Source organism: Mastigoproctus giganteus, chromosome 12, assembly GCF_048544385.1.
Source record: "Mastigoproctus giganteus isolate SK-2022 chromosome 12, ASM4854438v1, whole genome shotgun sequence".
Taxonomy (NCBI): Eukaryota; Metazoa; Arthropoda; class Arachnida; order Uropygi; family Thelyphonidae; genus Mastigoproctus; species Mastigoproctus giganteus.
Window position 1 is genome coordinate 126,741,390 of NC_143586.1, and position 12,095 is coordinate 126,753,484.

At 37.6% G+C, this 12,095-nt stretch overlaps 1 protein-coding gene across 1 annotated transcript in view; it reads right to left on the bottom strand.

Moving 5' to 3' along the window:
* The window catches only part of RpS13 (ribosomal protein S13), a 62,778-nt gene that overhangs the window by 30,622 nt on the left and 20,061 nt on the right, over nt 1-12,095 (bottom strand). Inside the window, exon 3 of the mRNA XM_090386843.1 lies at nt 7,871-7,949. Within this exon, the coding sequence (XP_090242969.1) occupies nt 7,871-7,949 (79 nt within the window). The remainder of the gene's footprint in view (nt 1-7,870; nt 7,950-12,095) is intronic.

The following is a 12,095-nucleotide window of genomic DNA, read 5'->3' on the forward strand; positions in this document are numbered from 1 at the left end:
AAAACAATGCCAAAAGAAGACATTCCTCGAGGAGTGATTGTCCACATTCATGACAAGGGTTGGATGGATCAGGATGGGATGAAGATCTGGTTTGAGAAAGTTTGGAGCAAGAGACCAGGTGGGCTCTTATGCAAACCTGCCCTATTAGTGCTTGATCAGTTCAGGGCACACATAACAAAAAATACAAAGAAGATTGCTGCAGAGCAAAAAACAAAACTTGCCATCCCAGCTCCAACCACTTGATGTCAGCATTAACAAACCCTTCAAAGCTGCCATGAGAGACGAATGGAACCAATGGATGAAGTCTTCTGGGGACAATTTGACACCAGCAGGAAGAGTGAAGAAACCAACTATAGGAAAGGTTTGTACTTGGGTGAAAAGATCCTGGGATAATATCAAGGTTGAGATCATTGTCAAGTCATTTAAGAAGTGTGGCATTTCAAATGCCATAGATGGAACAAAGGACGAGGCAATATATGAAGACAGTGATTCGTCATCAGACACAGATGAGGACAAGCTAATGGATGGGAGTTTTGACAGTGATGAGTTGTATGAATTTTATGACGAATAAAACTTGAGTTCAATAACTTTATGTAATACATTTTTTTTGAAATTTCGGGCCCCAAAATTAAGGTGCGTCTTATACATGGGGAAATACGGTATTACATGCAACTATATACTAAAACAAATAATGCATTAACAGAAAAAAAAAAACTAATTTTCAGGACAATAAACACTTCAAATCCGAACATGGAAGTTTATAGCAACTTAATTTTCACACACACAAAATCGATTTAAGTGCTGCAAGTTAAATCTAAAACCACGAATGGACATGCTGCCGATGACCAGGTTCTAATAGAAGAAAATGAGAACTCATTGCAGAGAACCATTTTCTCATTAAACAAAATAACAAAATCATTAATATGAAAATTGAAACTTCAAACACAAAAGTGATGACATTTAAAGAAAGATCATCTAAAGGAATAAGAAGCAAGATCTACATTGATAATACTATTGTATTTTTCAAACACCTAGGATACAAACTTATACTATGAAAAAGATATTGAGCAAAAAATAAATAATTACATAGGAATAACTAAAACTATAAATCGTATTTTCAAATCCGATCTAGTGCATAAAAAAACAAGGACACTGATACATTTGGTCCTTAAGGTTGTTGCAGACATTCTCTCAGATATGTCAGACAAGCTGTATTTGCTACCCGGGAGTCTAAAACGCTGATTGAACTGATATTTGGGTGACACCCAAGTCAAGTGGACCCAATTTCGGCAAAGTCCGAACGGTCTGTGACAACCAAATCCTCTGCTTGCATCTTCATGATGGTGCTATTGTTAGTAATCCCGGGTGGAATCCCCATACGCAAGTGGTAACACAGAGGGACGTGATGTAGATGACTCATCAACCAGTACAATACCACCACTTTGCTTATTGGAGGTTTGAAGTGGTGGAACCCATGTTTCTTCTCTAGAGCTAAGTTTCCGGTCAACCCTTCCCCATCACTTCCATCATGCAGTATGACTGATGACTTTTGAGGTTGTGATGGACATCATGGCGAGATCCAATCTTCCTTACATTTCAAGGGTACAGCTCTAAAATGGTGTTTACAGACCACCCACTAGTTAGTACACCGGACCGAACCTATTGGTAACTCTTTAGAAGGCTTCCGGATCAGCTAGTGTATAATCTTGCTATGTCTACTCTGCCAGATAGTGACTGGAGGGAGTCTGAGTAGTGTCTTCGGGGGGGGGAGACTGTCGAGGCCACGTTAAGTCAAGAATCTGGGTATATTCTTACTACGTGTACACCATATCCAAAAATTTCTTTACTTCATACATCTTGTCCCCCCCCCACATTTTCTTACTATTGAATACACCACGAATTGTCAAACTAATAGAGTAAGCTTATCTCCGAAAAGACGATACACTTCCTAGTTCATTTCACAAATGGTCTCAGTTCTAATATCAACAATGTCCATTTCCACTTGCAGTCTGCCAAACCCCATGTACTTTTTCTGACAGAATCTCAGTTATCGGTTGATTCAACTACTGTTCATCTCAATTGCCCAAATTATTCACTGTATGATTCTCTTCGCCTCAAAGGTCATACTTGTGCATATGTCCATTCCGATATTCCCTGTCAGACACTTGGTAATTTGGAATCTCCTCTTTTCGAACTTCTCTAGCTTAAAGTCTCTCTACCTCATTCTGTCAAATTCATCTGTTGTCGCTACCGTTCTCCCAACTCCACTAATCACTTGGAGCTCTTTGACTTCCTCTTTTTGCAACTTGACCTTCTCCAGTTATTTGGTTTTTAGGAGCGTTAGCAACTAAGGCCATATTGCTCCAGAGATATGCGGTGGTCATGGGCTCGAACCCGGTCTAATCAAGAAACAGGTGCTATGCACTGCTGCTCCTGCCCACGGAGGCGCCACATTCTCAGGTCTAACTTTCCTAACAGTAAGGTAATTTTCCTTGGTGATTTTAATGTTCACAACTCCAGCAGGGTTCTGTTTTCTAGTCACACCGACTCAGCTGGACGAGATGCTGCGGCTTTTGCAATTACTAATGAACTCGCACTGATTGTTCATTTTGCCTTCCAGAATACCGGATAATCCTAACGATACAGCCAACACACAATCTTTTTCTTACAAACAACCTTTCTAAGTACGCGGTCGAAGTGAGAGGTCCTTTAGGCACCTCAGATCACAACTTGGTGATTGTCTCTTCTCTAATGGAACCTTTATCTCATGGCTATTCCCAACCTCGTATTGTTTGGCATTACAAGAATGCAAAATGGGATGACCTGCGAGATTTCTTTTCTTCTTTTCCTTGGTCGGATTACTGTTTCAAAACTTCTGATGTCAACGTTTGCTCTGATCGTATCAGTAAAATTATTCTTGTAGGAATGGAATCCTTTATACCACACTGCACTTTAAAATCTTGTCCTTTATCTAAACCTTGGTTTTCCAATAAATGTGTTCAGGCTGTTCAAGAGAAGAACGTTGCATATCGTAATTGGCATGTTTCTAATTCTTCAGTTTCATTTTCTGCCTACACCAAAGCTCGCAACAATTGTAAGGCAGTTATTTATCAGTCCAAACTAGAGTTTGAACAGGCTAAGAGTAGAAAACTTGCTTCTTGCCCTAATTGTAGCCGAGCATTCTGGTCTCTTGCAAAGCTACTGGCCACAACTTTTGCCCATCTCTGCTACCACCTCTGTCAAAACCAGATGGTTCTGTTGTCACTTCAGCCAAGGATAAAGCTGACCTGCTAGCATCCCATTTTTCTTCCAACTCATGTATTAATGATCTTGGAAAAACACCTCCACCATGCTCCATTCAATGCCTCCTGTGGTCTTCCGTCAAAAGGACGTCAGAAGGATTTTGACGAATCTTGATGGTAAGAAAGCTCCAGGTCCTGATGGTATCTCTCCACTTGTTCTCAAAACCTGTGCTGCCTTTTTTCACTTTCTTATTCCAAAGGTGTTTTTCCTTCTGCTTGGAAATTTGTTCATATCCAGCCAGTTCCTAAAAAGGGTGACAAATCCCTCTCATTCAATTATCGTTCCATTACAAATTACTTCTACACTTTCTAAAGTAATGGAGAAATCAATTAACCGTCAACTCTTAAACTACCTAGAAACCTTCTGTCTGATCAACAATCACCTGTATGGATTCCAGCAGTGTTGATCCACTGGTGATAAATGGAAAAGTTCGCTGAAACACAAGCATTTGCTCTTGACGCCTCAAAGGCTTTCGATCGTATTTGGCATTAAGGTCTTCTAAACAAGCTTCCATCTTATGGTTTGCTAACTGTTTTTTGTAACTGATTATCCAATTTTCTCTCTGATCGCTCACTGAGGGTATTGGTAGATGGCACTCTGTCTTCTAACTTCTCCACAAATTCTGGTGTCCCCCAAGGTTCAGTTCTTTCCCCCCACTCTTTTCCTATTGTATATTAATGACCTTCTATTGATTGGAAATCCTATCCATAGTTTTGCCAATGATAGCACATTGCATTCCACCTTTCCAGTTTGAGAAACCTTGCCGTGCTCAATCAGCTTCAACTTCTCGAACATCTGCTACCAATTCCTGAAATGCCGATCTCCAGGTAATTCTCCAGTGTGGCAAAGACAACTTAGTTGATTTCAATCGTTCTAAAACTCAGTCTTGTCTTATATCTCGCAAAAAGGATTCTTCTGCTGTTTTGTTTTGTTTGGTTTTCAGGAGCATTAGCAACTAAGGCCATATTGCTCCGGGATATGCGGTGGTCATTCCCTGACCTTTCCGCATCCTCCGTATTTGGTGGTGACGGGCTCGAACCCCAGTCTAATCAAGAAGCGTGTGCAACGCACTGCTGCTCCTTCCCACCTGGCTACGGAGGTGCCTTGGATTCTTCTGCTCCAATGCTTATCTTTGGTCACACTCCGATTTCTAGGCAAGATGATATATCTCTTTTGGGGATTATCCTGACTTCTAATTTCTCTTGGCACAAGCACATTACAAATATTGCTTCCTGTGCATCTAAAAACTTGGTTTCCTCTTTCGCTCTCGGCATTACTTTTCTTCCAAACAGCTCTGCACAAATACGATTTGTACAGAGTGTACAACTCTGTACAAATCACAAATCTGCCCTGCCATGGAATATTGTTCCCACATCTGGGATGGTGCCCCCAAAGTCTCTCTCAGGCTTCTAGATTCCATTCAGAAGAGGGCAGTTATGTTAATTAATGACTCATCTGTAACAGAGTCTCTCCACTCAGTGTCTCATAGATGTATTGTTTCTGCTGCATGCCTTTTCTACAGATACTTCCATGAGCACTGTTCTTCTGAATTGGCTTCTGTAATTCCTGCTGTCTTTCAAAACAGTCAGAAAACTTGCTGCCAACATCCATTTGCTGTCCAACTTCAAACTCACAGAACTAACTTTTCATCTTCCTCGTTTATTCATTCAACTGTCGTTTTCTGGAACAACCTTCCTTCATACATATTTCCTGAAAATGCAGTCTACAGAAGTTCAAGTCCAATGTCAATAAATATCTTCTTTCATCTTCTCAACCTCCAACTCAAGCACAGTACTAAATACTATAGGTTCTAATACCTCTCGTTTGGGGTTTTCATAAAAAAATAAAAACCTCATCAGACCTATCTTTTTAAATGCTTCCAATGGCATTTAAAAAGATAGGTCTGTTTTTTCTTTTTAATCTGAAGTACATTCACACACTAGATTACATGTGCCCCTGTAATGTGAGTTACAGATATGTAAATTCTCCATGATTTCGTGTACAGTACTTAGAAAAGTAAATAAAAATATAAAGGGTACCAATATAATGATACAAAATTTAGCAAGACACTAGTAAATTTTCATTTTAATGATGTGTGCCTGTAGATTCTACAGTGCTTTAAAATTATAAAAGCTATTCACAAGTTGCTTGATCCAATTCAAATTTAGAATTTCATTGTAGATGTATTATAAAAAATCCATAATAAAATGCATATAAAACAGTCCAATGTGGTCAGAGAGCTGTAGAAACTTCAAAATACATATTTTAAATTGTCCAATATCAAGAATAAACTGTATTTTGCTATAAGGAAACATTTCTTAACAACCTGCATGATCAGTCCATACGCAATAAACTAACTTGTATGCCTGTTAATTTTCCCACAGTTTGAGGCTTTTGGCCTGAATTTTTATTAAACATTAAACTACTAAACACCATTTGGCATCTCTCATACTGTGAACTTCATTTCACAACTTGGTTGTCAGCTGTTATACAATCAGGGTATCTATCCACCGATGAAGAGCTAAATTGTACTGAAACACTCATCTGGTTGGTGGTGGTGGTGGTGGTATCCACTGAGAATATGTAAACAGCAATCTTCTGTACTAGGGAAGCTTTACTTATTCACAACGTATAACCAAACAGGCAACTCGCGAAGGCAAACATTCACAATATGAGATGTAACAAAGTGATGCCACTACAACTTCGGTCAATTTACTGCACACAGACATGATACATTTCCTTGTAAATTTTCCCGCAGTCTGATGTTTTTGCCCTGGATTTTTATTAAGTAATAACTTACCTTTATTATAACATATTGGTTGTTATCCATGTGATCTGCCCTGTAATATATCCTATACCAAGTTTCTTGATACATATGCCACATGGTTTATTCATTCAAACTTAACAAAACAATTAGAATTATTATGTAATACAGTCTAATACAAATTACAACAACAATCAGGACTTCTGATGACTGTTCCCAGAACAAAATTTAAAATATTTTATATAGCTGTGATGCTAACATGACTACCTCAGCTACCTGTGCAGATAAAGCCCATGAAATTGCCCAAAATCATCAATTTTGAGTAAGATGCATTTTTTCCCCTAACAGTTAATTCTATGTATCTGCATTCAAAAACCCATCTATCTATGTACATAAATCATGCCTACAGAGGGGGGGGGGGGGAACTCCAGAGAAACATCATTCCACTTTGAAGCCTAAAAGACAGACGAGACAAAATACAAATTACAAGTGTATTAATATCAAGGAGACTTCTAGCAACTTATTTAATGCATATAACATGAAATAATTGATCAGATGACAACACTGACACATCTAATTTGCAGTGAGGTTGGAAATTATACGTGCTGTAAAGAAATGGATTTTAGAGATTTATGACTAAACTAATAAACTATAAAATAGTTTAATAAATAAACAATTAAATAATAATAATAAAAAGAAATAATAAATGTGTTTATATACATAAAATGGACTTGCATCAGACTTACAAAGAAGTCGGTTGGAACGGAACTCCGTCGTAAATTGAGGAGTGACTCTACTTATATCCTTTAACCAGAGACCTACTTCTGATTGATTAGATTCTTATTCTATACCACTATCACCAAGGGAATGTGAAAATGCTTGACAACAGAATGGGAAAAGGGGTAGTGAAAAGTTAAGAGATATTGAATATGATGACTCTTCTTTAAATGCATATTCAAGTTAAAAGCTAGCTATAAGGACTAAAACCCTGAAGAACAATTAGCAGCTTATTTTGCTTTTCCATAGTGTGTTATCATTCATACATGATCAAAGCACCTATTTCATAACATGCCAGGTATTATCTCAAAGTTTCTTTTGAAAAAAGAAAAAAAAAAAAAAAACTAAGTACAAACAGTTGTTGTTGTTTTGGTTTTTAGGAGCATTAGCAAATAAGGCCATATTGCTCCGGACATATGCGGTGGTCATTCCCTGACCTTTCCGCATCCTCCGTATTTGGTGGTTATGGGCTCGCACCCCGGTCTAATCAAAAAGCGTGTGCTACGCACTGCTACTCCTGCCCACCTGGCTACAGGGACACCAAATGCAAACAGTGAAGTTCTGGTATATCATGTTTCTTACACATCGTACATATTATGACTCCTTATGCCCAGCAGCTTGAAAGATCATGAAAATGATCTCTGAAAAGACAGAACCAAATGCAGTCTCACATGTTTTATATTAATGAGAAATAAAAATCAAACTAATTAAGGATTATTAAATTAAATTAATTTAATTTAATTTAATTTTTATTTGTATTATTTTTTATTTAGTTTTTATTTTAATTTACTTAGTTTAATTAAATTAAGATTACTAAATTAAGGATTATTGAGAAATTATTTCTTCACACTTCCTCTGTTACAGGTTTACTCAAGTAACTGGAAATGAATTCTGCAGTGTCAACTAATTCTCATATTTATTTACTAGTCAACAGATTTTTATATATTGCCATAATATTCAAATATACACAGAGGTGATCAAATAAAAAAAATAAAAATAAAAAAACGAATAAATTATACCACTTACCTATCTGAGATGGTGTAAGACCCTTCTTTGCTAATTTGTATATTTGTTCCTTCACATCATCAGGAGTGAGTTTAAGCCACTGTAAGAAAATGTCTTATTTTAACTTAAATATTACTTTTAGTCTAATTTATAAACATTAACTTCAGTACAAAATTTATGGAATGACAAGTACATTCTTTTTCTAACTTTCAAAAGGATACAAATTATTCCAAAAATAAGTTAAAGATAGATAACCTGATGTTTTATTGCAGACGAAATAGACAAGATTTGCAGACAAAAACTGACGTGAAGGAAATGTCTTGTAATATTACATTAGTGCTATTACTATTAATGATGTCACCAACGGACTGTCAGATTTTAAGGGGGGTAAAGAGAATATTATTATTCATGTGGGGACTAATGACATTAAGCATACATGATCTGATGATTTGTTAGACAAATATAGTACCATGCTGAAGAAATGCCACAAGTTAGGTCACAATGTCTGTGTCTGCAATTCTGCCCAGGCTGCTGTTGTTTGTTTGGTTTTTAGGAGCATTAGCAACTAAGGCCATATTGCTCCCGGACATGCGGTGGTCATTCCCTGACCTTTCCGCATCCTCCATATTTGGTGGTGACGGGCTCGAACCCTGGTCTAATCAAGAAGCGTGTGCTATGCACTGCTGCTCCTTCCCACCTGGCTATGGAGGCGCTCTGCCCAGGCACAACAGGAGGGATTATATGCTGAAAGCCTTGTTGATTAAGTTAGGTCACAATGTCTATGTGTCTGCAATTTTGCCCAGGCACAACAGGAGGGATATATGCTGTAAGCCTTGTTAATTAACTTGAAGAATTCTGAAAGGGTTTTGGGGTGAAATTTCTATCAGCTTGGCCCGCACTTGTAGGCAGAAGGAATCTGTTTTGTGGAGACTGGATACATTTAAACAAAGGTGGTGCAAGAGTTTTTTGCCAGTATTATTGAGGATATCTTAAAGGTTAAGAGAAACTGTTAGTTTGGAAGGACAAGGGTAATATAGATACACGTTTATCTGATAATACAGGCGATTCCGGTTATTTGGGACACATCGGGACTAGTGCATTTTGGCCCGATTAAGCAGCTGCCCCAATTATCCGAAGTTTCGCGTAAATAGTTAAAAATACAATGCACCCCCCTTTACAATTGGTTCACTGTACAATCAAATCACCCTACGACGAACTCAACGTAGTAAAGTACCATTCACTATACGATGTGCAGTAAGTGCCGGTCATTGTGACTACGTTTGCGAATTGAATTTTAATTCTATTAAACAGCAATTCTAATTAGCAAAAATATGAGGAATATTACCCACAGGCTATAAAAGCAAAGTATATTAAGCAAAAATTTACCCTTTATCACCTTATCAATTAAAAAATTAAATGATATTAAATGAGAAATACAGCACTTCATCAGCCCACATAAAATACAATCGATTCCAGTTATTTGGGACACATCGGGACTAGTGCATTTTGGCCCGATTAAGCGGCTGCCCCAATTATCTGAAGTTTCACGTAAATAGTTAAAAATACAATGTACTCCCACCCCCCTTTACAATTGGTTCACTGTTCAATCAAATCACGTTACGATGAAGTCACCATTGTAAAGTACCATTCACTATATGATGTGTAATAAGCGCTGGTCATTGTGATCACGTTTGTGAATTGAATTTTAATTCTATTAAACACAGTGATTCTAATTAGCAAAAAACATGAGGAATGTTATCCATAAGCTATAAAAGTAAAGATATATTAAGTACAAATTTACCCTTTATTACCTTACCAATCAAAAAATTAAATGATACGTGAAATTCGGAAGAATATACATGATAATCGGAATAATTAATACGTACTGTAATATTTACATACGAACTAGTTGACATTTCTGTTCACTGACATTTGTGAGTGGGGGGGGGGTAAAATTTAAAACAGCAAACAGATAAGCAAATTCAGTAAGATCGAGTTTACTGTCGGTTTATGATAGATTTTACTAACAGAACAGCCCAATAAACAGGTGACTGCTAATTGTTATTGTTTTATGGTTGTGACCTCCAGAATTTCGACCAAACCACGTGGTACCATCTGAGACAATCGTAGGGTAATCTCCAGTGCTGCGGTCTCCTGCCCCGATTAAACGGCATGCTGTCCCAATTAAGCGAAGTAAACCCTGGCTATTTTCTCGATTGGTTTCTGTTTTTTTAAGATTTGCCCCAATTAACTGGTGGCCCAAATAAGCAGAATCCACTGTACTAGTAAAAGTAATGCTTGCACATACCTCAAGAGTTCTTGTTTGTTACCACAACAGAACATATTAGCAAGATGTTCCGAGGGCAAAAACGTTTCAAATGAGGGGGTAGCTAACTAAACAAGAACACTAAGTCTTAAGATTTATACAGTAATGTCAGAAATGCCATTAATAAAATGAGTGAATTCGAACTGCTGGTTAGGACAAGTAATGCTGACATAATAGGGCTTATGGAAACGTGGGGCCATCAGAAGATAGGGGATAATGAGTTTCAGGGTATATATAATGTATTTAGCAAGGATAGGGAAGATAGAAGGGGTGGTGGGATCATGCTAATCATCAAAAGCAGCCTGAGTGCAACAAAAGTTTTCCTGGATTCAGATGTTTCACACCCAAGTACAGAATCTGTATAGTTGGAAGCAAAGGTATAATGAGAGAGTGGGAGTAATCTACAGGCCAGTTAATTGTGAAGATTATGATGAGAGCCTCTACATGCAAATGGAATGGGCAAGTAAGCATCATAATGTCTTATTATGGGTGATACTAATTTCCCTCTAATTGGTTGGAGCAAATGGGAAGGAAACTCGACATGGGGGACAAAATTTTTAAATCAACTAGATAGTTGTTATTTGTATCAACGTGTCAGGGAAATTACTAGGGAAAAGAATATTCTAGACATCATCACACACGAACTAGATGACATAATAGGGCTGACAGTACAGAAACCAGCGTTCACAGAGTTCTACACTGGACAATAAAGAGAGGTAGCAGTAATTAAAGACAAAGAAATGTTTTTTTTTTTTTTTTTTTCCAGGAAATGAAATTACAATGCCTTAGAATGCTACATGGCCTCTATTAACTGGGAGGAGAGTGATACAATTGAATTATGGTATACCTTTAAAACATTAATTACACAAGCCTTGAATGCTTATACACCATTAAAAAAAATACTACACAAGGAATATTCCAAGTTGGATGAAGAAGGAAGTTGCTAGATTACTTGAGCAGAAAAAGACAGCATGGAAAAGTTACAGAGCAATAAAAAGTGCTGAAGCCTATATAAGCTACAAATTGATCTGTAACAATGCCACAGAAAAGGTTAGGCTGACAAAGGCATATTATGAGAAATTGCTGGCAAAGAGTGGGGATAAGGAATTCTTCATATATAAAAATGCAAAGAAGAGAAGGACAAAACCAGATCGGACCATTATGTATTTGGCATGGGATTGTATTAGATACCCCAGCTGAAGTTGCAGATGAACTCAACAGTTATTTTGCATCGATAATTACAGAAGAAAAACCCTTTACGTAAATGAGAATTTATGGGAGTGAAGTTGAAAAAATGTAATTAATGATGTTGAAATCACACGTTTATTTAATGAAAAAACACTTGAGGCTACAGGCCAGTACGGCTCCCTTAATACCATGTAATCTTAAGGGAGTGGTTATCAGGATGCACCACCCTGGTGCTTGTTGCTTCCTGATAGCAAAGTGGCCAGAAACAACTAAACAACATAACAAGCACATACATGGCACAAATATAGCATTACACACATTTCTGGCCTTTCTGCAGACGTTTTGTAACATCCAGTGTACCACAGCAGAGTTGAAGTAGTGTTTGAGAGCCGCCTTACATATACAGGTTAAATACTATACAGGTTTAACCAAACATGCGCATGGAATTTTACGAAATTGGGTATTAGCAGTCACCTACCTGTTAGGAAGATACTTGTTTCAGAGAAACGCAGAAAACTGCACTTGCTGTGGTTCCGAGAACATCGTGATTGGACAGTGAAACACTGGAAGAAAGTCATGTGGTCATACGAATCACGATATACTTCATTTCAAACTGATGGTATGCAGAGAGTGTGGCGAGAAACTCACCAAGCGATGGACCCTGCTGCTTGTTAAGATAACTCAAGCATTTGCTGGTATCATTGTATGGAGAATGTTTTGTTTGCATGGGCT